This window comes from Lonchura striata, chromosome 1 (genome assembly GCF_050655825.1).
Source record: "Lonchura striata isolate lonStrDom1 chromosome 1, ASM5065582v1, whole genome shotgun sequence".
Classification (NCBI taxonomy): Eukaryota; Metazoa; Chordata; class Aves; order Passeriformes; family Estrildidae; genus Lonchura; species Lonchura striata.
The window spans coordinates 102,443,554-102,470,210 of record NC_140703.1 but is presented as its reverse complement, the minus strand read 5'-3'; the positions used below and the strand labels follow the sequence as shown (position 1 = coordinate 102,470,210).

Genomic DNA, 26,657 nt, shown 5'->3' with positions numbered 1-26,657 from the left:
GATGCCTTCTCCTCTCCTCAAAATGCTAGCAGCTTCCCAAGAACAGACACATTTTTTCATTTTGCGTGGGCTATCATAAATGCTTAACCATTGAGACATACAGAAGGGTAACCTCCTGTATCATATGTATAACACATCAACACCTCTCCTTGAATATTTCACTTTACTGATGTGTGGTGTATCACCATCATGGCCGATATTTCACCAAAAAGAATACTAAACAACACACATTCTAGTCATTGAAGCTGAGTGGAGTATTTGACTGCAACACTAAAAATGCAGGGATTGTTAGATGCTTTTATTTATTAATCCAGTGGTAAAGTAACAGCCAAGCAAGTATTTCATTGTCGGCTACGCAAGTAACATAATTCCCAGAGAATGAAAAAAACTCCTGGATTTTAGAAGGGAGACACTTGAAAAAGACAGTATAAAGCAGACTCTTCCACTCTTCCTTTGAAGAGTGTCTATTCCATTAATAACTCAGGTGAAATAAATGGGAGATTATTTCAAAGGAAGTTCCTTTCAAACATGAAAAAGTTCTCTACTTCCTTAAAAACGCAGTGTACACAATTCTTTGTAATAACTTAAAAGCCTTCCTTAAAAAATTACCCATAAAACAAAAAAACAAGTGTGCCATATGATTATTTCCTATGAAATAGTTAGGTCTTATTGTCCAAATTACAATGTATGACCTAAAAAGCAAACCGAGCGAACACTTAACCTCATTAAATCTCAGGAATGACTCAGTAGTATTATGAACAAGTGAAATAAATTATGATAAATTTTCAGCAATACCACTATTAGCAAGAGGGCAGTGGCTCTTTTAAAGATTCCCAGAAAAGCCTGCATTCCTCGCATTTTGTCACTAACCAGGAATGACCATCTGACCCCAGATATGCAACAGCCACATGAGAGAAGTCCCAAATTCAAAAGAACAGTTGTTGCTTGTTGACCCAGTGAATTTCAGTTGAATCAAAACTAGAACATTACAAAAAGAAACTTTCAGCAACCACTCTGCCAATGCTTATTTTCACCTGCAGACTTCTGGATTCTTGTCCCTCTTCCACATTGCTTTCAGCAAAAGCAGACTGTATCCTTACCACTTTAAACACTCCCAGAGATGCCTTTCTCATATCTCAAAAAAATTTTTGGCTGCTGTGGTGCCCTCTGATATGCCATGGCAGCCATTCCATGACAACTCCAAGGAGAGGTTATGCTGCTTCAAACCTGCTTCTCATTCCTCTCAGCCCCAGGGCTATCCTACAGCTACAGGGAGCAAGCATCACACCCACAAGGGTGACAAAATTGCTGCACCATCTCTGCAAGGCAACAACATACACTTAGGTCAGTGAGAAACGTGCAGGGTCATGTTTAAGGTGGACAACAGGTAGGTAACATCCCCTTGCAGTAAATTACACCATACCCATGGTGGGAGCAGGGTTGACATTATTATGTCTGAAGTCAGCCAACCCAAGAGTATTGCCCCAAGAAATACTGCAACATTCATTAGGCAGCTTCCACTGTAAATATCAAGACCAAAGCCACCACTGCAGCCACAGAAAACTCCCTAAGGGATTCAGCTGGCCCTGGATCAAATGCAGGTTAAAGATTAATCTTTGCTTCTTCCTTTAGAAAACAGATGGGCATTAGCAGCGTTCTCCTATCAGTAGCATCTCCACTGATGTGCAAAGGAACCTTAACAAAAGCCTGCTGTAAAAGGCAATTACTTCCATCTCACATTTTATAGCCTCATCCATAGCACTTCTGCTATCTTCCCTCTTCTGGAAGTACAGTTCTTGCACACATCCTTAAAACAAATCAGTAGCTATTAAGACAACAAAGCAGACTAATACAAATGTATATAGAATAGTTTTTATAAAAATGCCCTGAATGCATTTTAACCTCTTGTTAGAAATACACTGTTGGTTAAAGGAAAAAAAAAAAGCTATACACCAGCCATCTCAAACATGCTAGAAGAATGCAGAGACACTGGTAGTTGCAAGCAAGTGCTCAAATACTGGTGATTAGAAACAGCTGTAGCTCAAAAAGATTTCTTTTTCCTAATTTCCAAAATAATTATATTTTTTATTTCTTACTGTTCTCTTATATGACTTGAACTAATAAAATACAAGTTCTCTAACATTAAAATATATCCGTGATTGCATAATAAACAGTACTAAGAAAATAATTATTTGACATGTGATTGAGGATAAAGATTCTGTACATCTTGCAAGTTCTATTCCTGTGGTATGTTAAATCCACTCTACAATGATACAATCCTACAGGAATCAGTAACATCCAGAAGCACATCTCAAAGTATGAGTTTTCAATTTAAGCAAGAATTCAGGAATGCCGTACCTCTTAATGATCAGGGCATATAAATCAGGAATTCTTTACATAAATAAAATACTCTCAGGTTATTCATTTCAGTGATAAACTGCATTTACACATTAGGCTGGGAAGGGGGAGGAAAAAAGGCAAAGCATCCCCCACTCAGAAATATCCCACAGTCAGGTATTTGTTTTCTGTACCTTCCTCACCTGCAAAGGCAAAATGTGTGTAATGGGGCAAAGAGAGACCCAGCAAGGCCAGTCCCCACTGCCTTGGCAGAGACCCTGCTCAGCTGCACAGAACTCCTCTCCTTGCAAGGCTGCTGGGCACTGCTCTGCTCCTGCTCGTGCACAGCCATGCGGGAAATCACAAGACGGTGACAGGACGAAGCTGCTCCAGCTGCGTTTCCAAGGCAATGCGCTCCTTGTGAACCTCCTGCAGGAGGAGAGGGGTGTTAGGACTTTGGGGAGGCTCGCATGAAGCAGCCTGCTCCAGGAAAGGGCAGCCAGGCAGGCTCTCACTGAGCTCCCATGAGAGGGCTCCCTGCCGGTGTGGGAGCTGGGCTGGACTGCAATTCCTCGAGGGTCTGCTTCCCCATTTGGGCAGGCTCAGAGCCCAGAGTGGGAGTGCACTTGAAACCCCCCTGAGCCTCAGAGAAAAATGTGCCTGAGGAGTACCCATCAAGTCTCCATTGAAACAGCAGAGCTCTGCTCTGTCAGAAAGCTCCCAGACAGCAATACAATTTGAAGGACAAGTTCAGTTTTCTTCTCTTTTGTGAACTTAGACAACTTCTCTGTCTTTTCCTGCTGCAAAACACAGGTAACAGCACTGGCCTGCTGAAGATGGAAGCAAGACCTGACCAAGGAACGATGGCAATGTGCTCTCACATTACAAGCTTTCATCTCTGTGCTTATTTCAACTACTGTCCTATATTTTACCATTTTCAATACTGCTGGAGGTGACACGTAACTGATTGAAGGGAGCTTTGTCACTGATTTTCAATGCATTCCTTACCTTCAGCTGCTGCTGGAGCTCACTGTTCAACCTGGCGAGCACAGCATTGGCTTCTTTGTTTTTCCGTATAGCAGTCTGAATAGCCCTTTTCTGCTTGGAAGACTGCCTGCCAGACAGATAAAGACAAGACATTTCAATTAAGAGTCTCAGCTGAGTCTGGCTGATGCCAGAAGAGCAGCCACCCATTCTACATAACTCTCTGCACCCTGGACTATGCATCAAAGACAAGGTATAAACTACAGATTTAAGAGAAGATGACTGAATCAGGTGGAATATTTGAAACTTGTTAACCTGAATGGCAGAAATATTTTAGGCTGTCTCAATTATTTCAAAATCACTGCATTCTCACTGAGTTTAAGAATGATATCTGCAGAGCTGTGCTTAGTGCAGTATCTTTGCATTAGCTGTTTCCAGAGACTTGTAGAGTTTAAAGAGCCAGGAGAGGCTAACAGAAAATACAAAAATCATTCTATACAGAAAGAAAGGACACTGGCATGAAAATTCTGTCTCAGAGTTTTGCTGATTCTGATGTTTCTTTACTTCAAAAATTAATACTTCTTTTATTCAAAGCAGTCATTTCCACCAAAACCATCTGACATCACAAATGGGAAGATGACTGACTGACTTCCCTCAGTTCTTCTGCTGCTAAAATAAAGGATGTACCTTTTTTAAGAACTTATTTTATTAATTAAGAATTTTTATTGCTTCATAGCCTGTGGTAACTGATCTGGAGGAAATGACAGCTATGCAGACAGGTATAAAAAGAGACAGCTGTAGATAAGGACCGACCTATTCAAAGAAAGAGAGATTAACAACAGCAAGAAAGAAAGAAAATACAGAAAATACTGTCTGAATATCCAAGCTCCTTTCCAAATAAATTATTTTAAAGTTTTACATAAGGAAACAAGAGCTCTTTAAAGCCAGATTTGATCTAAAACAGATGCCCTATTCAAATACGGTCCAGGGGCACACAGTCCCCATTAGCTCTTCTCTCTTAACAGAGCTGTTGACACTGATTTTTGCAATAGACTCTCTCTCAGCATGGCGACAGGGCTTTATGCTATTATCTTCCAGTGAACTGTCAGTTTTCTGCTTCACTGTTTTCCTGCAAACTACTCTCCATAGCCTATAAAGTAGTAAATTATAGGAAAAAAAATAAAAGCAGAGCAATATATGTCTATGGCCATTTTAACATTTTAGGAAAGATATAGACAATACAGGATTGAGATGTTAACAAACACTGCTATCTTTGAACCACTATGGAATATTCACTCCCAAAGCAAAATAGTATTTTAAGAGCATCCTAGGAGTCTTATTACTTATTCTAATCTCCAATTATGCAGCACAGATTCAGTCTACTGATAAACACTCTGCCAAGAAACGCTCAGTTGATTTGGACAGCTTGATTTTGTTTCAGACTGAATCAGATGTCTTTTGCAAGGCCCTGGGTGATGGTGGGGTATAATGTTTGCACAGTGCTTCAGCTGAGAGTGATGCACAGACCCAAAAGGGTTTCAAGTGCCTTTGCTTACCACTTTTACAGCCCCTTCTCCACCACTATTAAACACACATAGAGTAAAATCCCTGTAAATCAGCTGACAGCTTTGACAGCTGCATTTACAAGAGCAAACAACACGTTGGGTTTGGCCATTATCAGACAAGTGGTCTGTGGCTTATCTCACACCAGTGGCAAGCCCATTTCTAACATGCCTCACAATGAAGAAATACCACGAGGATATGACCAACATCAAGCATTTCATGACTCAGCTTCCTTGGCATTTATTTGGTCATATCTGTCCACATAGAAGCAAAATTCCAGAAGACACATGCAAGGCAGAAACACACATCCTCACACATAAAACAAGTTGTGTTAGAGATGGTTAAATAGACTTGCTCCTCAGTCATGTCTACCAGGTACAGAAATAGGACACCTTTGAAGAGGTTATCTACCTATCAAATACCACTGACAGTCACTACAGGCTTAGTCTGCATTTGAGAAGACTGATGTAGATTTCAGAGACCTCTGTCCTGTGAAGCATTCTCAGAAGCAGAACTATGAAGCACAAAATTATACAAAGAGCAAACCCTGCTCCATCAGATCTCATGCTGCAGTTTGGCATGCTTGGTACAGGTTTTTACTTTTGGACTGGGAGGTGAGGCTTGACTGCTGGCAGGGAAGAAGTCACATTTATAGTGGGAGAAAGCTCAGGGGTCTCCAGCCCTTGTGCCTCCGTCCGGAGCTTCCTGCGCGCGGGTTTGGAGGGTGGCTGAGCAAGAACAACCTCCTGAAAGGAAAAAGCACAGCAGCATTAAGTCAGGCCATGTGTGTCCCATCATTAGGCTGGAGAATACTTGTGTCACATAAATTGCTGACAGCTGGTTAAGATTTCATAATTTAAAGACACACAGAGCTTAATTCCAATTTGGTAATAGCCTCTCAGGTTTCTGACTTTGAAAAGGAACAATAACTCCTGCAATCCCTTCATGAATGAAAGGGTGTTTTGCTTTCATCTGGATGACATGCTCTTCACAACTGGGCTGTACAGCTTAGTGTGCACTGGGTGGAACTGGGGGTATAAACACATGTACTAGCCCTCAATTGACCCAAAAACATTAAAAACAGAGCAAGATTTATTTTTGACTATGTTCAGTTGGAAAGAATCAATAATGAATCACTTGCATCCCAACTTACTGCTTCATATGTCTGGCATGGAGCCTCTCCCTTCTCCCCTACTGTCTTAGATGAAGGAACACTGAACATGCTTTGCTGCATTTTAGGGAACCAGGTGGGATCAGGGTGAGCATGAGGTAGGAGGACCACAAGGACTTCACTTCCCCCATAGAGCTACAAAGCACAGCAAGGAAAGAGCAGGGCCAGGCTAGAAGTAGGACATGATGAGCACAAGCAGAGCAAGGACACTGCCCAGAAAGCACTGTCCCATACAAAAAATGATGACACTGGATGTTTGGCTGTGCCCCGTGTTACACTAAGAAGTGTGATGGTGCTCCCTGGGAAAGGTACATCCAGCACCTGCCAAAAGTTCTTGGCTGGGATAAGTAAATGTCTTGCAGGTGCTCTCTGGCTGCAGGAGGGGCCAGAATGAGGAGGATCTGTATTTGCTCCCTATCCAAACCTGGTCTGGCTGGGGCTGGTAGAAGGAGGTGGTCAGAGCATGATCAGGAGAGGGAAAACGCTCACAGCCATTGCTGAGGTCACTCCATCCCTAAGCAAGGCCCTTTGAAATGTGCCATTTTAATTTCAGTGCTTACTTTTTACAAATTATAGGTTCATATAAAAACATATTAGAAACTGCACATCTTGTGCAAATCTCTCCTAATCTCACGTATATTTAGTGGCAGATCCTGACCTCTAGCAAACAGGTGTTTACATCAAAATCAAATCCTCAACATCTGAAACGAAGAAGTGCATCACTATTTGGAGGAACTACAGTGAGACAGGGCTGAAGTATAATCAAACTCTTTTTTGTTTTCCCTAAGGCTCCACAAGCCCCTATTGATTTGAAATAAATGGCAAGGTGCCACTCTCAAAGCATGTGCATCAATGTGTCCATACTAAGAGGTTTCTTAATGATTTGAGTTGATGTCACACATGATCACAGTTCTCTCCAGTGTCTTGACCTCCAGAGAAGGTAAACATGTAAAAACATAACCCTAATCCTCTGTTTAATTGCTTTTAAACGAAAAATAACCACATTTGTTAATGAGGGTTAATCACTCCATAATGGTACAATATGTGCAGATCTCACCTTTTTTGCTGAACTGTTTTCTTCTGCCCGCGATGGGGGTCTGTTCATCTGAGGATGTAATTCAACCTCAGATGGTTGCTCTGTCTGCAACAACAAATCAGTCATTGCTACACCCAGAAAATGACTAGCAGTCACATACAATAAAGTCAATGAAAGGAAATGTTACACACAAAAGAAAAGTTACTTTAACAATTCAACAGTAGGAAAAATGGAGACCTAGGGTGACAGCTGAATGGATGACATATGTCTTTTACAGATTTTTAATGAAACCATACTCTTGCATTTTTTTTTTTGTGCTGGGAAAACAGGAGAAAAGATTTTAGTGAAGCATTAGGAACCACGTCTCTGAATGTAAACAATCTAGTATCCAGAATTTCTTCTAGAATTACCATGATGGCCTAAATGTTGTGAGAAAAACTAAGAGAGTATAAAAAGCTAGAAAGACCTTGGATATGACTTGTCACCTTATTATCACTTGAAACCAATGAAAATTCATAGGAGTAAGCCTCTGTCTTTGAAGTGTGTGAAGCTGGAGTGACAAAGCCAGAATCATACCAAAAATTCCAGCAATGTTACTGAAAACACAAGTCATGAAAAAGCAGACAAGTCTTCCCTCCTCCCTTCTCACATTTCAAACAGAAACCCAGATGAAAACTCACCACCCAGATCTGCAAAACCACCACCCATCGGCAAAACAAAACACCTGATTCCCAAAATATCTGACTGAGAAGCAAATTAAAGCAGAGGAGGTATCACTTGCTTTGCCTCTCATTAAGGTTTTTGCACCTTTTGATTTCCTCCACCAGGACAGGGCACAGCACCGGGCAGGGTGTCAGGATTCAGAACTGCCTGTCCCCAGGTGCACAGCAGCAAAGATCGTATTATAAACATGGTGTGGCTGTTTTCTGTCCAGAACGCTTGGGCTGGCTCTCCAGGATGGGGAAGGGAGGCAGGAGCAGGAGGCTGAGGCCACTTGGCACTGGCAGACAGCCTCTTCTCCTCTTTCCCAGCCTGTGCCAAGCTGGAGCCAGGCTGGCAATGGCCCCCAGGCAGCAGGGGCAATCTGCCATCCTGCTCTGTCCTCAGCAAGGCTCATTTCTACACAGGTGAAAGCCTGCGCTCAAAACCAAGGCAAAGGCAAACCTCAAACCTTTAAGGGGCCAGGATTTTAGCCATAATAACAATCTGCTGCACACCAAAGAACCTAACTCACTGTTGCCAACAGGTTTCTGCACAGGCCCACCAAGCTCTGTAGCCGTCACAAGTTTCCAAGTGCTTAACTGTAAGTTAAATAAAAACAACAGAAAGCATTGAATTTGGTATATTTAAAAAGGAGGAACTTTTCCATTGCATTTTTATTTCTTCCATAATAGACACAATAAGAGCTGTACAGAAAGGTGCAGGGTAAATGTGGTTCTGTGGTACGGCTCTTCTCCAACCATACAGTATCAAACATGAGAAGCGAGGAGGAAGTTCTGAAACCAGTTTTTCAAAAACACATGTGAAGTTCCTCAAGAGAGAGGGAAGATAAGGACTGACAAGACTTCTCTCCCACCCTTTTTAGTGTGCTACATCTGAAGTGTTACCTGATGGTTAAAAAAAACCCAAAGAGCCCCTCACACTGTAATATTTCCAGTATTTGAATATTAATATCTTAATTTTAAAAAATTTTAATAACTACTGGATGCTAACATTTGAATTTTGAAAAGCTTTTTATATATTGAAGGGCTTCTTCTGTAAATGTAGATTTCTGGTCAAATAGAGTGAAATGGCAAAAAGCAATTTTTTTGTGCGTCTATAAAAATCAAAGACCTTTAAACATCCATTGAATGCAACAGAATATTTCTTTATCAGCAAGCTGAATAGCCCATAACCTCCCTGATTTCTATAATAGCGTTTTATATATTTGAAAGAAATGAAGGCTCTAAGCACTGCTAACAGTAGCCTGGCAAAATCCACAAGGGTTTCATGGATGATTTGAGGATAGCAAAGCGCAAATAACGAATAGAACCACACAGTAAATTTGGGCCACATCAATTTGACAACCCATTCATTCATTCAGGGACAGCAAGAGTAAATCCAGCCCTTCAGAGAGATACGTAATGCACATACTATAAAATCCTCATGGTATAGCTTTGCTGCACAACACAGAACAGTGCCAGGGTACAGGAGAGATTTTAATGACCCCTTAGTGACAGGGAGCACTAGATACCTGCCTTAACCAGGCAGGCAGGCAGTTTCTGGTGCTCACATGGACTGTTTTCCATGTCTGCAGCAGCAATAAGACTTGTTGGAGTCTACACTAAACACCGCATCAAATGCAAGAATATATTAACTCATTCCACAGAATAGAGAGAAAAAAAAAAAAACAAACTATCAACTCTATGTTATTTATGTATAGATAAAAAAATGCAGCTTTTGAAGAACCAGTTTGTTCCAACAGTGTAGAAGTAACTGAACTCATTGGTTTTGTATGATTCCAGCTTAAAATAATCAGAAAAGTTGAAATCATGGTCAGATAAGGGACCTAGAGAGGAAAGAAAATAATAATTATAATAAAAAAAACAGAACACAAACTTTCTCAGAAATGCCCCCTCTTTTTGCCTTTTTTTTTTTTTTTTTTTTTTTTTTTTTTTTTTTAACTAAAGGGAACTGGAAAGGAAAACAAAGCGCAAACCTTGTGTTCTAGTGAAAGCAAATATAAATCACAGTGAAAATGTCAAAAAGGGTAAGATTTCAAAATCTGTGAGAGCAGGACATGTTTTGTGAGCTGGGTGCTGTGATGTATCTGCCAGGGCCAGCCTGCAGCCCACTCTCAAGGCTGTGGTACCCACTGGCCATGGCTGGGTCAGTGGGCTGGCCACATCTCCCTGATGACAGGACATGCAGATGGCAAAGTTCGACAGCCAGAGGTGCAGGGGCAGGTAAAAATAAAGAAATAGCTGAAAAAAAAAAAAAACCAAAAAAAAAACCCCCAAATAAAACCTCAGAAATCCCTTAGTTGTGGTGATGCAGCTCCTGTATAATGAATAAAACCAAGTGTCTGCCGCGTCCCTAAGCTGCCACCTAGTGGCTCGTGGGACGGGCCACTGCTGAGCGCTTGGCACACGCATCACAATCCAGCCCCGCAAAGGTCTGCTGCCGCGGCAGACCCAACAAAGCCCTCTCTGAAAGGCTTTGTGAATACATCTGCAAGCTGATGCGTCCCCACACAGATTTTAAAGGAAAAAGAACTCCTGCTTTTTCTTTTGGCAGAGGGATTCTTCACAGACTTCCTTCACTGATTTGGATGTGGAGTATTTGTAGCCTGCTGGTGTTGGGCAGAGAGAGACTGACTCAGCAGTACTCTGGTCCTCTAGTGGAGTACAAGGAAAAGGATGTCCTTCAGAAGCAGCTGAAGTGAATTCCCTTTAGTTCTTCACCATTTTAATACCATGCCTAGCACAGTCTGCCCACAACTCATTCAGAAACATGACATTAATTACCTCCCTCCAATCACAGAAATGTCTTAAAATTTTCACACATATTGGCAAAATGATTTTTGGGTTTAAATTCTCCACTGTTGGTTTATTAAATATGAATTATGCACTATGGTCTTCCAAGGGAAACACCATTTTTAGTAGTGTAGAAGTGCTTCGATGGAGGTGTCTCACATCCTGGGAATGGAGTAAACTGCTGACACTGGGAATGCTGCTGAGCTGGCTGGTATGCCTGGGGACACATACAGGTTTACAGGAGATGGGCAAAGAATATCCTGGTCATCTGCACTGCTTATAGTGCACTCTAGAGTCTACAGACCAGGCCTATGGGTATCTTGATTTTGGGAAGCAGGGTAAGAAACCACAGAAAAGAGCAAGAGAATGCTCCATTCCAAATCTCCTGAAGAGATTCTCTTTGCAGAGACCAGTCCAGGTACATTAGCAGACAGTATCTTCTGTTTCCTTAGCACAGTCTAGACTTTTCTAGGAATAGCCATACCCTTCTCATTCTTCCAGGCAGAAGGTAGAAATGGCCAACCAAGTTTCTGTGCAATGGCCACAGATAGAGCCCAAACTGCAGCCTATGGCCAAAACTGAGCATTAAAACAAGTAACTCCTCATGGTTAAGAGTATTGAGTTGCAAATGCTCATTATTTCATCGCATGATCCCTGACCAGCCGCTGATAATCTCCTCACTGCTCCATGTGACAATACTTCACAGTACCTTTCTACAAGAATGTGTAATGCTCACTCAAGCACTGAGTGCTTTGAGAGCCTCAGATGAAAGACTTCGTAACTGTAAGAGAACAGAGTATTTAGCAACTGGTTCTTGACTTACATTTCCAGTTCTTTTGCTTTGCACTGCTGGATTACATGTAGATTACACACCTACTTTTCAAGACAATCTGTAACTGATCTTCCAGAACAGAAGATCTACACCAAGCTTTAGTAATTTCTGTTACCTGATAGCCTTTTCTCAAGAGGTCAAGTATATATATTCAATCATTGCCACAATTCAATTTCGCCCACATTTATGCTTCAGGCTAACTTTACACATGGAAATAGTCCCATTGTAGTCACTGGTACTACTCACAGAAATTAAATTCTCTTTGTGCATTCACTGGAGTAGCCCATAATAATTACCTATATAGTGCCACTGCTTAGCTTTGCAAAAAAAAGTATTGAGAACAGCTTATCTGGAAGGGAAAGTAGGCTACTAAATATGCTTAACACTCTGCATGTGCCCACTGCAATCTTCTATCATCTCTGCGTAAGTTCATTTAAGAAGTACTTTGCTCCTTTCTAAACACTCGTATTTTTGTGCTTAAAGCAAATTTCTGGAAAGTTAAGACATCTCAGTTCCAGTTTCTGTGAGTCTCCTGCATCCCACACTGAATCATCAAGTCTTTTTATTGCCTATTACAAAAACTGAAAATGGTAAAACAGAAAAAAAAACCCCACAGGGATGCAAATGCAACATGCTGCCAGGGTCTTAGTGTGCTGCCTGCTTTCTCAGCACTGTGCAGCCCTGAAGTTTTGATAAGCTTTTTCTTTCCCTGAGCTATCTGAGGGCTGGTGATAAGGTTGAGGAGAAAGGCAGTAAATACAAACAAATTGCTGCAATGTTCAGCTCATTCACAAGGAAAGAATAGGACCCAGATGGAAGCATTAACAATCTGTTTTAATACTTCAACTTCCACAAAACCAGATTAACGTAAGCTAGAAAGGCATATGTGCATTCCACTAGAGATACAGGCATTGAGTTCTTATAGCTTCTTTCTTTGTTGTTATGATAAATGTGAAGCCAAATTAAAAAATTGTTACAACACATTTTAATTAAGATACTCGCCTTCTTCCACTCTTCCAGAAACCTCTTTAGAAAGGATTTTACAGCATCCATCAACTACTCCTCAAATTCAATTTTAACTGTGCTACTTTCCACCACTTCTTAAATCGCAATTTATTTTGTCTGGCTGTCTTAGATTTAATATATAATTTTCATGAGAGGAAGATAATCCATTTGTATATATTAAAGTGGCAGATGGCAAAATCTTTCATGTTATAAAAGACTTTCAGTTTCATTACTGTTACATGCTTTTTCAGTGCCTATTGCATGGCTTATACAACATATAAGCAAAGCCAAAGCCATGGAGATAACAAAAAAAAAATCCAAACCTTTCCTTGCACAGTGGTTGTAAATGCAAGCTAAATTTATTCCTTTAATTTAATATATAATAGTTATTTGGGAGAATACCATCATGTATAAAATTGCATGGTGCCAAAAGCAAAATCTTTACTTTTAGTGGGGGTAATTTTTATTTGTTTAACAGAAAAGTTCCTTCCTGTAAAATTCAAGGTGTCCTGCCAACACTTGAAATTCCTCATGTAATTTTACAGAATAAAGGAATACCCGATTATTTTCTCCAAAGAGCCTTGTAAGCAAGTCTGACCTCATCCTCCGTGTATCTCTGCTTTAGCCAAAGACACCAGTGGTGGGGGACACCTGGACCACCTCCCAGCACGGAGCCTGCATGGGGCATCCTGCTCTGGAGGCCCAGAGGTCTCAGCAGGATGGATGGGAGTCCTTCCCCACCTCCTGGCCTCAGCATGGGCACGTGTAACTGATGGTTCAAAATCCAGCCTGAGCCACATTCGTGGCTCTCCACGGATTCAGCACGACGTGGAGGCACGTTAGTAGAGACAACTTCTTGAAATGGGTCCCAGTTTTCACTTGCAATCCTGGATGATGAATGGCTAAAAAGCTTCAAGGACTTATGAAGTATCAAGTAACATTTGGAGAGAGAACATTTCACATGTTAAAAAGAGTAGTATCTTTGCTTTCCAATGCCACCAGGGGCTGGGACTAGGCAGGGTGACCGACCCATCACCCCTCACAAGTGCTTCATTTCCAGGTTTTCACCAAATCAATAACATTTAACAGTAATGATGGCCACTGAACCGACAGCTGAATTCTGAGCTCATGTAACACAGTGAGATTTTAATCTTCAGACCTGTACTGTATTCAGGGTACTTCAATTTGATAATGTTAACAGCTGCCTACCTACTCTACTTCATTTGAATGCTTCACCCATAATTTTTTCAGTGCCTGCCAAAATTGCCAGCATGGAATCAGTGGGAAAAACACATCCCAAGTTCTCCAGAAATAAAAGTGCAGCACAAACCACTGTGAATTCACAAAACGAACAGGCTTAAAATTGTGACTCTGGGAAAAGAGACCAGGAACATCAATTTTTTCAGCCAAGATACACAGAGTTTTCTTCCAGTCCCACTGTTTTCAAATTCCCTTATACAGCACAAGCAGGATTGAAGATACGCCTTCAATGCTGGACAGGAAGGTACTAAAATACAGTAATTTAAATAAAAGAACATTGATCTAATTGGGCAACATTGCAGATAGTTAGCTGATGTTGGCTAAAATCCTAAAGTTATATTTGCTTTTCAGTGTTCATCCATAATTCCTATTAACATAAATATGTTACTAAATCTCCCAGAGAAAGCAGCTGTGGTAAATGACTTCTGTAGGCTTAAAAGCCAACAGTAATAAAATACTATTTTGTTTTCCATTAAAAAAATAACAACAGGGGCTTATATGAAATGTGCATGCATGTTTGGCTCCAGCAGAACATTATTCATGAGCACCCAAAGTTATTTTCTATTAAATCTGTGTCACTGCAAATTAGCTGCATAGCTATTGCCTTCCTACCATGATTCCTGCACCTCCATGCTACATAAATTTTCTCTGTACAGCCCTGGTTCTGCACAAAAGTTTTGGGGCCACCTTTATGCCATTTCTCCTTGATGACTTATGTTCACTATCAAGTTAGGAACACAGGTAAGGAAAACTTACCCAAGCCACTGAACTCCATTCTCTACAAACACAGAAAAAAAACACAGTAGGTAGGTATCTCGAAAAGCTGCAGGTTATCTTTCTATATACTACAGCATACCATGGGAAATAAGCAGAGGTAAGGCCCTGCCAATATCCTATGTCTACAAGTTTGCAGTATATTAAATATTCATGTCCAGTAAAGTTGGAAACCCGATATGGATAAAATTATCCTTAAATCCAAGAAGGTACTTCAAACTTGCTAAATGTGAGATGTGTTACTAGAGATCACAGAAGGTGTCAGTGAAGTTAAAAACAACCTTATGCACAAAAGGAAACACTTCAAAATAACATATCCCAAAAAATCCCTCTTGTCTATGCATAAGTGCTTTTCCATACATAACCTTTCCAAGAACTCTTTACAAAATTGCAACAAAATATGAATGACTTTTAATAGAAAAGCAATATGAATTGATTAATCTAATAAAAGAGTTCATTCTGCAATTCACAACATCCTACTGTGAACACCAATTCAAAATGGCTTGGATTGCAGAGAGGTATGGGCTGGAATTTGGGTTTAAAGGTCATGAACTGAAGAGAATGATGCATCCACACTATTTAAACTGGCCTTTTGTCCATCTTTATTTATTCAGGTTATGTACACTCACCATAGTGACCTCAGATAAATGCATCACTGCATCAGAGAAGAATCTGGTGAAAGCTCTGAGGAAACCTTAAATACAGCTTATGGACTGATACAAACTCAATAAAATGCTGACTTTGGCAATGGAGGCACATCCTGAGAAGAAACTACCATGGCCTTTTAGAGGCCATCAAGAAAAAGAAACACAGAGTTAAATCCACCAGCTTGAAAAGCTGTCGCAGAAGTAAAAATAGATGGAGTCACCACCTGTAAAGCTGTTTGCCCAGCAGAGGTGTGGAACAGCATGGGCTGGCAGCAGCAAGCTGAGCAGAGAAGCCAGCCCTGCTACTATTTGCCATAAACTGGCCAGATCCTCACAACATCCCAAGACACAAGCTTGCCACAGTAAGCCTGTGCATCCCCTGAACTGTGAAGTCAAGGCCACAACAGCATCAGCTCTATCACCTTGTGCTCTGCTCACCCAGTGATACAGAACTTGCCCTCATAATTCAGCTTCCTGGACTATGGAAGCAGAGTTGGATGCGGACATCATGTAGGAAGTTTGAGATATGAGCAGAGATGTTTGGCACGCTCTGAATAACAAGTGATTCAGAAACTCACCAAGGTTGATTATCTTGGCAGTTCTGACAGGAAAAATAATGTTTTCCTAAAGGCTGAAATAAATTCTACTAAAAAGCACTGCAACATAGGAGCAAAGTCAAGGTGCAATTTCTATATTCTGCTTTCTATATTCTGCGCTAGTGATCCAATGAAATGTAACACCCACCCCTGGGTACATCTCTGTTATGCACTGTGGTCTTTACATCCCATAGAACCCTTTAATCTCACTCTGAAGAGCCACCTGGTTCAATCTGCTTGTCAGTCATCCACAGAAAACCATAGACCTCAGAAAGAAATTATTTCCCTCTCCTCCTCCATCAACTGACTTCCAAAGCTGAGCCAGAATAATCGTATCATGAGCATACTTATAAGGTGCACAGTCACCTGAAATATGCAGGGTTTGCTTCACTTCCAAGCTACATTTGTCATTAACAGTACTTAATTGCAGGCGTACAGCAAAATAAACTAAAGAATTATTCTCAATAACATTGTTGAAAAATAGGTTAAAACTGCAATTTAAGGAGAGTTTGGTAAATCTTGAAACAAGAAAAAGCTGAATGTGCAATTTCAGGCTCATGACTTTTCTTCAGGTCTTGATTCTGTCTCAGCTTTGAAAGCAGATCCCTTCCTCCAACTTCTCTGTGCTCTTTAAATCAAGGGCCCCATTGGACTATGGCAATCCATATGCTCACTATTGCTTACATGCTATTTGCAAAGGTCAGCTCAGCTGAATTATGACCCCATCACACATACTTCCCTACTCTTTGTTACCTTTATCACAGAAAGGCGTGCTTGGAGAAAAAATAAACAATGTGATGAGCACTAAGTGTATTATGTTTTCAAGAACTGGTTTTAGATACAGTTTTGAGAGACTTAAGTACAACAGTATTTTGATATTTGATTCAATATCTTTAAATATCATCAGAAATAAATTAAGTAAATGTACGTGACGCCTGTTAGCCAAGCATCACCTGCCTGTTCGTTACTGAGCAGACAGAAAAATGACTTTTTTTTTTTCCTTTTAGAAACCAGACCTTTGTAATGGAGAGGACTGGATCAAAAATTTCACATGAGAATCTTCACGCATTTATCATTTTAGGAAGGTCCTGTATTCTGCATGTCCCAATGTTGGATGAGCATTTGGTTCACTATTTGGTCAGGAAGCTGCTGGACATGCATAAACAAATTAAGTTGTCACTCCCCCTGCTAAGGAAACACAACCTGATGACAGGACAAGAAAATGGACAATTAACAGAACCTTGCTTGAAACCAATGGTTTTGCTCTCTGAGAACAGGGTTTGTTGTCATTAGTGCTTTTCCCAATGGTAGCAAGAGGGCTTGCATTGCAAAAAGCCAGCACTGTGGGAAGCTGGAGGAGCAGCAGGAGGGCTGGTGTAGGTTGCGGCAGCAACTGCTGCAGGCACACAGCTGGGAGGTGGGGAGCTGTGCTGTGGGAGCTGGGAATGGGAGGTAGGGAGCTGGGATTGGAAGGTAGGGAGCTGTGCTGTAGGATCTGGGATTGGGAGGTAGGGAGCTGGGATTGGGAGGTAGGGAGCTGTGCTGTAGGATCTGGGATTGGGAGGTAGGGAGCTGTGCTGTAGGATCTGGGATTGGGAGGTAGGGAGCTGGGATTGGGAGGTAGGGAGCTGTGCTGTGGGAGCTGGGGAAGCCAGAGGGAAAGGCTGCTCTCTGGGGAGTGTCAGACAAAGCAGGAATGTGATGGGGACACTAAGGGGTGTGTGCTGGCAGCAGCATGGCTAATGCCACCCTGACTGGGGAAACATGCAAGCTCAAACCAGAGTGTTCTACAGTCCTCAAGGCAGAAACTGCACTCAGTGCTAGAAAAGGATGGGGAGAAGGGGAGCACAACAAGCTGCTGATGGAGCTGCATGGGGCAACAAGCCTCCAATCATTTCTATCATAAGCACTGTGCAGTAGGAGGTGTTCAACAGCACACTCTTAAGGGCAGATCCACAGCTCAAGTGACAACCATTCTGGCTTAAGGAAGGTTATCTCACCAGCTTTTTGTATGTAAGGGATGTCAGCTCCCCTGTGGATTTGTTTCCTATCATACACTTCATCTAAAGGAGTAATACATGAAGCATATTGCTGCCTAAGACTTAACACAGCCAACAACACTGAAAAATAATGTGATCCTCCATGATTTCCTGAAAGGCGAAGAATTATCTTGATTCAGACATGCATGATTTTGTCAATTTGTGTTGTGCTGTAGTTGTGCCATGTTCTAAAAACCCAAAAACTCCCCAAAAATGCAAAATAAAAGCACAGCACTAATGGTTTGAAACTTCACAACATAACTGACATAGTATTCGCTTCCTTTCAGCATTATTTTTTTTAAGCCCATGGATGCAACACACACTTCCATGCTATGGTTCCCTTAGCAGATGCCCTTAGTGTTTTTAAAGCTCAAGAAGTAAATAGCAACAGCAGGTATCAAGCCCATGCCTTCAGGCATGAAACTCATTTTAGTAGACTAACTTTCCTAGCCTTTTATTTACAGTTAGGTAAATAAAAGTTAGTAGATGCATGTCAACTCCACTGCAAAGAGGTTTAATTAGTCTGTAATTTGACACTGCAACACATCGGCCAGACAGACACAGGATTTTCATTAACTTGGAAGCAAGAACAACTGCTGTGTCCAAGCCAACTGGTGCTAACCACTGTGATGGTAACATAAATAAATAAGTATCACACAGCAAAAAATTAAAGCTTTATCCATACCTGAGACACAGAAGGTCGAGGAGGCAGTGCAGGTGGTGGTGGGGGCAGCCAGCCAGACCTCACAGCTGAACAGTGGGAAAAGAAGAAGATGACAATGATATAAAAAACCCCATCCAAACAAAACCACTGTAATTTAATTCCAAATAAACACAGAATTAATTCCCAGGGTAAGTGGAAATTCCTCCTAGTGAAGAGGCAGTCAAGATTTAAGACTTAAGATTTAAAGTTTTGAGATTTAAAATTTAAGATTTAATAAAAAAACCCAAACTTGATCTTTATCGAGCAAAAGCTTGTTTGAAACAACCTCATGAGCAGTGAATGAGTAGTAATTTAATTGCAGTAAACCCTCAAATGTTATGATAAAAAGCGGAGAAAGAAGCCAGTCAGCCACAAAACCTGTAGGTAAAGCAATCCAATTCCAGTTAAAGAAACCCAGAAACAGGGTCCACTTGTTCTTCGGACTTTGCTCTTCATCATTAAAAATATTGCCCTTCTTAAAAGGGACACTTTAGCACCCAATGTAAACACTAGCATTCACTCTGGATAAAACACACTCTCTGATAGAGTACCTTAAAAAGAAAGTGCTTTTAAAAAGATTGCCTTTTAAAGAAAGCATCTGCCATGGAATTAATAGCACAAAACCTAAATTAACAAAAAAAAGAATCAATTTCTTTGGTTTTATATTTTGTATTTGTATGCTATTACTCAGTAGAGGTATTTCAGAGGGAGGAGGAAGACAAACCCTAACAGTTTGATCAAGCCCCTGTAAGACAACACAATGTCAGCTTTGAATTTGAGCCAGCAAAAGGGAGGGTTAATCACCATGTAAGTGCAATGCAGTAATTTTTAGTTTTCTTAAAATACCTAAAACCCATTTGGGACAAAACCAGAGGATAGATGACAGCTTCCAAAGGCAACTGTGAGGAGGCAGAGAGAAGGACTAAGATGGCACAGAGATATCAACCAGGACCAGCTGGGTTACCCTCCCCAAGCTGCTGTTGCACTGAATGCTCAGCACTTGCTCTGGCAAAGACACCAGACAGTCCATCTTGCAAAGGCATATTTTTGTGTAACAAAAAACCTCTGACAGTATTCAACTTAGAAATACTTTTTACCACAAAAATGCTAAGCAATCAATTACATTTATACACTTTCTATTTCCATACATATTTTAAAAAGACCACAAAGACCATTAAGAGCCATCTTATAGCTTAGCCATTTACATATTTTATACACCAAATCTAAAAATGTCTACATGGCTGAAAATAAGAAAAAAGATACTAACCGTTAGAGATAATTGTGACATGAGAGTAAAACTGTGTGTGAAAACATTGGGAACAGTTATATTGACTATTTACAGCTCTTAAGAGACTTATAATACACTGGTGGGTTTTTTCCATTTTCTGCTTCATCATCTCTTGTATCTTGTAAAATGAAAACTAATATGGCACACAATACCAAAGAGAGACTTAAAACAACTAAAACAGAACTGAAGCTATGCCAGGGATCCACTAACATACCTACAGGTGTAAGAGAGATTTGAAAAAACTGTCATCAGGAACCTTTCTCTTGTTCTGGTTATAAGACCATTGCAATAACAGCATGATGTGCTAACTACATTCTCCATCTCTCCTGTGCAACTGATCTTTAGAAAGAAAGAAACCTTCCTTTTCTTTAATCTGAACTTCAGGTTATTACTTCATTTATCTGGGCACTGGCAGTGGCTTTGGCATTTACAGCTTGTGACAATATTTAAAAACAAGACCTAGCTCTGACACTACATGCTGGAAAAACATCTGAAGTCACTGAACATACTGTCAAACTCCATGAGTCTCTTGGGATTTGGTCCACAAAATTCCTAAGGGAAAAGTAATTGTTCCATAAAATAATCCAATGAAAAAACACCTATCACAACACAAAAAAAAAGCCACCACAAAACCTCCTTCTTCAGTTTGGATAATGCAACATATAGGAATCCAGCATTAAAGAAGTTAGATGCTTACAACGTGTGCATTTGACCCAGTTTCCTCTTTTTAATCCTAAAAATTCTAGCTTAAGCTACTCATGAAATATTCATAGAATTCCTGCTGTTGCAGAAGATCTTTGGCCTGTTGTTAGAGGGAAATCATGCTTATGTGAGCACAATTACCAGTGAAAGCTGACTTTGGAGGACTCGTAACACCTTACAAAGAAACCCCCAGGCTTACTACCCTAGAAGAGGGAAGTATGAACAGACACTCCTGGGTTTTCATGTGCATTGGCAGGTGACTCTACAATCCAGCTATTCCAGAACAGCCTGGAATAGGGCTCTTCTCTCCTTCCTGGGACAGCGCCCAGCACAGATCAGCTCTTGCTGTCAGAGGTGGCAGCACCACTTATCTCAGGGGAAACACAAAAACAGGGGAAGGTCTGTTTCCAAAATAAAAGCAAGTACCCTGGGGCTGAGCAGCAAACAGACAAATAGACAGATGTGCTTCCAGGTGCACACCTCAGAGCTTGGAGAAGCTGATGTCCCTGATCTTTGAACACAAGTCTTCACCCTGTGCAGGAGCCCAGGGAGCTGAATGGGCCTTGCACAGGTCCTCTTGCTATTGAGCAACTCGTTGGCATTCAAACCAGGCTGAGCCACAGAATTGTGGAACTGGGCTGGAAGGGACCTTAGAGATCAGCTCAATCCAACTGTCACAAGCAGAGACATTTTCCCCTAGACCAGACTGCACAAAGCCCCATCATATAAGGCAAATCCTACAGAGAGCACTGTGGAAAGGCTATGCAGGTACCAGTATAACAGATTTAAGTATCCATATCAGATGTATTCTGACAGCATTTTTATGCACTAGTCACTCCCACAAAGACAGTGTCTTCAGTTCAAAAATCATGGCTCTTTTCTTAGCATGTTTACATTTTAAGACAGATTATCTGCATGGAAACTTTCCAAGAACACTTTTCTGCCCTATTTTGGCAACAAAAAAGGTCTGATAGTACTAACACGACACCACAGCAGATTAAAAGAACAGGTTTTCCAATCTGAAGGTAGATTAATATTTTAAAACAAACAGCAGGCTGCAATTGTATACTCTAAGAACTGGTCATGCCATCGTATCTGACCACTCTGCCTCCAGCCTCCCTAGCAGACAAGAACACTCTGCACTTAATCATTATTTTTGGCAGTGAAAAATGACCATCCTAGGAACCACTCAGATAGCTCCTTTACTTATTTGACGTAGGAAGAGAAGATGAAGGAGAAACAGAAGTTGTAGCAGCCCACAGAAACCTATGGAAGTAGGTCTTCAAGTCACCATATAAAGCAGCAGTGGAGAATCACAAAACTAGGATGAACAAATCTGGGCCGATGGGATCCTTTAGAGCAATACAAGAGCAAGGTGCTGTACTTCTCTTACCCAACGACAGTCATGTAAGCTCTTGGTTTTCAGTATTGGAGAAGAAACTGCCATAATACACTGAGCTCCTGGATGCCTGCTGTTTTTGAAAATTAATACTGGAACAGCAGCATATAAAACTACATACTGAAGTATTTCGATGTTAGATATTTCATATTAATTCCCTACATGTGGATGACATCTTGGTTTTAGATGTCTATCACCTTAGCTTCAGTATCACCTCAGACAAGTTAAATTTTGGGTGGAAAAAATGCACATCCTTGTTCCCATCTGAATTGAACACATATGCAAGCAGTCTCCTGAAAGAAGGGAAGGGTACTCTTTCTGGGTCAATTTGTACCATGCAGACCAAACAGAAACGAGATCCTGCCTACCCAAGGAGACTGACCTCATCTTGAGTCAAAAGAGTCTGGCTGATGTATTTGGCAGTTTCCAAGTGGATGCTACAGTACTGTTGGATCAAAGGAGATCCATGGCTGGTTGCATGGTAGATTTCCATCAGTTTATATTGCTTCAAGGTCCTGAGCTCCCAGAGCAGGTTTAACAAAACAACAACCAAATAAATTTATCAGGAAGCAAAGGGAGTAAAATACTGCAGTCAGCTCAAAAAGATAAGCTAACAAAATTAATCATTCTTCTACTATTATTCTATTCCCATATACCTAAGGCTTTGGTTCCTCAGGAAAGCTAGCATTTTCACCCTTCCACTGTTCTAGAGAGGTTTTTGAGATACTTTTCCTGCTTCTGTTGCCAAAGCAAAGCACAGAGAAGTTCTGTGTCTAAGCTGGTTTCTGTTTACCTCCTTCTTACTGAACTTCTATTCTTGTTCAGAGAAATTAGTACTTGGTTATCCTCTAACACTGACACCATTCTTTGCACAAATTCATTTATTTACATTCCTGACAGCAGCATTAGTAAGTGATTGTGAAATAACCATTTCTCAACAGATCTGGTTTATTAATTCTCACTGCTATGTCCAAAAAAAAAAAAAAAACAAACCAAAAAAAAAACCAACCCAAAAATCTGTAAAACTGTAGCCAGGAATAAAAATTTAATAAAGTATTATAGTAAGGTGGTTGTGAAATACCACTGATCCAGGGATCTGTTCCAATAATTCTTGCTAATATCCCCTTGAAAGGTAAGAGCATTGCAAAAAAAAAAAAAAAAAAACAAAACCAAAAAAACTGGTTTTAGACTCCTGACATTAACTTTATTACAAGGTTTGTAGAAATGCTGCAGAAAGCACTGCCAGTGGCAGAATGAGCTCTCTTCTCACAGTTAGTTTTGGGAACCTGCTCAGCTGGCAGTTTCTTGTGTCATGGCAAATGATGCACACACCTGATGTGAAGAGACACACACTCTTGTTACAGATCTGTTTCAGTGCTAACCATACAGAACGTTATTTGTACCTTAAGTGAGTGGAAAATTACTTATGCACTTTCCAAGTAATTAGGAAGAGATATAGTTAGGCCTTAAGTAATTAATGTTTTTTGCACTGTGAACTCACAGGTGTGACCATTTAGGACATCATGTTCTAATGTATCTGATGGATCACTTCCAAATCAAGCAAGCAAAATATCATTTGAGGATTTTTTATTATGTCTGGTTTTAATCTCCTATCCATTCATTTCACCATGTGTTAAGAAATTCTGTAAACCAGATTTTTTTTAAAACATCTGTTTTCTTGTTTAAGTCATATATCCACAACATCTGTATTTTTACCTCCCTGTCCCTCATTTTTCTTAAGCCATTTAATTATCTAGTTAGTATTTTCTCTACCCTTTCTTTTTCTGTGCGTTTCTATCTGGGTCTGTTTCTCCCTCCTCCCTTTGCCCTTAAACAAAACTATCCAAGATTTTGTTCTGTCCCACTTCACATTTAGCTTCATTCTCCACCCACAGGGAGGCACAGTCTCTCCACCTACCTCCTACAGATCCATGTTGCCAGAGCTTCTTCCCCCTGGAGACCTGGGGGGCAGAGCTGGAGGTTCCAGCACTGGCTACCTGTGACCACTTCCAATGTGGACACGCTCACACCAGGCACAGGAGAGCCAGGAAGAGCAGGGGGCTACCAGGCATCACCCCTCTGGTCCCTCCTGCAGCTCACAGACTTCTTGGGGACATCTGCATCTCCAGGGTCTTCCCCATAAGGGAGGTACCTTGACCCCTGTTCCACATGACACACAGCAGATCCTATCCTGTTGAACCTATAAAGCTGTTCCACGATGGATAAACATCTTTTCACAGAACAGAGTAACCCCCAGGGGATCATGAAAAAGGTCAGTGGGGCTGGTAGGGCTAGTCAAGAACATTTCAATCTTCACAATTTTCTGTAGAAGAGCTTTTGGATTAGAATTTAATTTTTAACAGCATGCAACAGGATGAAAATAGACTGCAAATCATTCCTCAATCCCTGAAAGAGCTAAGCTTAGATAAATGGGAAAATACTATTTTTTAAAAGTTCAATTAATTCACATAAATTGTAAAAAAAGCAGCTACACTTGAAAGGCAGGTAATATTCACCCCAGTAAAGTACTGTCCAGACTCAGCCCTTAGAGATATATACAAGAATCTAAAAATGCAAAAATACATTATCCCATCAGACTCCTATGATGTAATAACTATTCATCCATATATAGTCTCACTATTTTCTCCTTCTTATTTAATCTTAATTACATTCTTGTCCAGTTGGGCAAAGAAGTTAAACAGTTGTAAACCTATAAATCCTTCATAAAAAATTCTAAAAGGCTGACAGGCACAAAACACTTCCATTCAAATCAGAAGGAAGACAAGAATATTTTATTCAGAATAAGCTCAGTTCAGTCATCAAATATATTCTGAAAGGGAATAGGACTAGAAAAAAACAACAGCTCTATTATCAGATCAGGGACTGAGTCCCAAAAGAAAAAAAAAAAAATTTCTGATTCAATAAAGTATTTTTGCAGCAATTATTTTAAAAATGTATTTCATAGAGAAAAATACAAATAACAGTTCAATTTTGTGTTCTCTGTGCTCTACATATAAGACATTTTAAATTCAAATCTGTCACAATTCTTACAACCAGTTACTCATGTGACTCTACACTCCTCACTCAATTAAGCTTGCAGTACTAGAGCTCTTGTACACTATGCAAACAATAATTTATGAAATGTCATATTTGGTGAGGGCATTTGCCATTACCTCATCTCTAAAATAAAAGTCCTTCAGAATTTTCATCTTCTTAATTTCATGTTCAATGGCCTGATTAATAAACACAACACAGTAACATGCAAGACAGTACAGTATTACAACAGAAACAAAATCCCAAGAAAGTAGCTGGATTTTATTAAATCAAGACTAATGTAAGGGCAACGAGAAGAGGGAGTCCTGAAAATTAATGACTTAATTAAATTCAGCCCTAAAAAAACCCCATTATTTTTCTAAGTTCCCCCTTGTCACTTCGGCTTTCAAATAAAATTTTTAAGAAATCTGTAATTTTGGTAACACAAAAACATAACTGCACCACCCATTAATAGCTTGTCTTTAGCAACTACATCTTTCAGACAGCTAACCTCAATGGGCACAGACATTTCCTAGCAAATACAATTAAGGATAAAAGAATACATAAGATAATACAGTAATCATGCTTATCTAGGTTAAGTTTTGCAGGTTTTTTTGTATTCAGTTTCATGTACAAAAGGGAAAGTCACTTGCATTTGACTAAGCTAAAAAGACAATCTAGCTGGGAAAATATTCCTGAAAACAACTGGGAAAACACTATTATGGTTACTGTTTGGGCTTGTTTGTATCAAAACATCTATGACACCACAACAACAATAATTTTAATTCTCAAAATCCTCTTTCCAGTACAGGTTTGAATTGTTTCATTTTACATGTAGACTTAAAACCATTCAGAAATACAAAGAATTGACTTAGGTAAATATAAAAAAGCTAAGATATCTCAAAATGCATTTAATTATTCACAAATCTCCACACTTGGCAAACAAAACCCACCAAGTCTGTAAGCTCAAGGAAAGGATGTGCTGATTGAATGAAGTAATGGAAGTCTGTTGAAGTAAAGAAGTAATGAAAAGTCTTCTTCAAAGGTATGAAAAAGAGGGTAAAATGTGATGCTGAACAGTCTTCCTTTAGCACTAATGAATTGAGAGGGTGTAGAAAGACAATTGTACTGATAGAGTCTTAATGGTACAAGTACCACTTCAAACTGCTTAGGAAACATGTATGTGCAGGAATATAGGAGTGATGTGGGAACACACTTGTATCACAGATGGGAATGCTGATGCACACCAATAAATTCTATTCCCTTGCTCCTTTCCTGTGAACAACACCAAATTAGAACAAACAGGACATTTTCTTGTCTGGCAGCCATCACGAGCCCAGCAGTGCTAAGTACAGTTTACAGATCTGACTGTAGTCAGGAAAACATTTGTGACAGAAAATACTGCAATTGCAATAAAATGCTTGCTGTGTTTCCACCTGATCTAGTGTGGAACTTAACACCTCACATTTTAAAAGGGAGAAAAACCCCCAAAATACTAGCCCTTGGTTGCTGGCTGAAACCAGCACCCCAGAAACAGAGACTCCAAGTTACAGTGAGTGTTTCCTTAGAAGCCTACATAAAAAATGGTGCCTGCATTCCACCATGTATTCTTCACCACAGGGAGAGCCACAGCAGGAGGTGAGTTTCCAAAGCAAATGAGTGCTGAAAACCTCCAGTCAAAAATTCATTTGTAAATAGTTATATGGCTGTTTTGTTCAATCTGGTTCCAGGTAACACGAAACTACACTGTTTATGACAAGCTTGTCATTTCAT

The 26,657-nt window shown here is 40.3% G+C and overlaps 1 protein-coding gene across 4 annotated transcripts in view; it reads right to left on the bottom strand.

The window, feature by feature from the left end:
* Window positions 1-277: 277 nt before the first annotated feature.
* Window positions 278-26,657, bottom strand: part of REPS2 (RALBP1 associated Eps domain containing 2) — an 88,023-nt gene continuing 61,643 nt past the window's right edge. For all 4 annotated transcript variants that reach the window (XM_021532330.4, XM_021532331.4, XM_021532332.4 and 1 more), the window contains exons 14-18: window positions 18,445-18,509; window positions 7,113-7,196; window positions 5,485-5,630; window positions 3,346-3,451; window positions 278-2,766 (exon numbers count right to left, since the gene is read on the bottom strand). In XM_021532330.4, coding sequence (XP_021388005.1) covers window positions 2,698-2,766; window positions 3,346-3,451; window positions 5,485-5,630; window positions 7,113-7,196; window positions 18,445-18,509 — 470 coding nt within the window. In that variant the 3' untranslated portion in view covers window positions 278-2,697. The remainder of the gene's footprint in view (window positions 2,767-3,345; window positions 3,452-5,484; window positions 5,631-7,112; window positions 7,197-18,444; window positions 18,510-26,657) is intronic.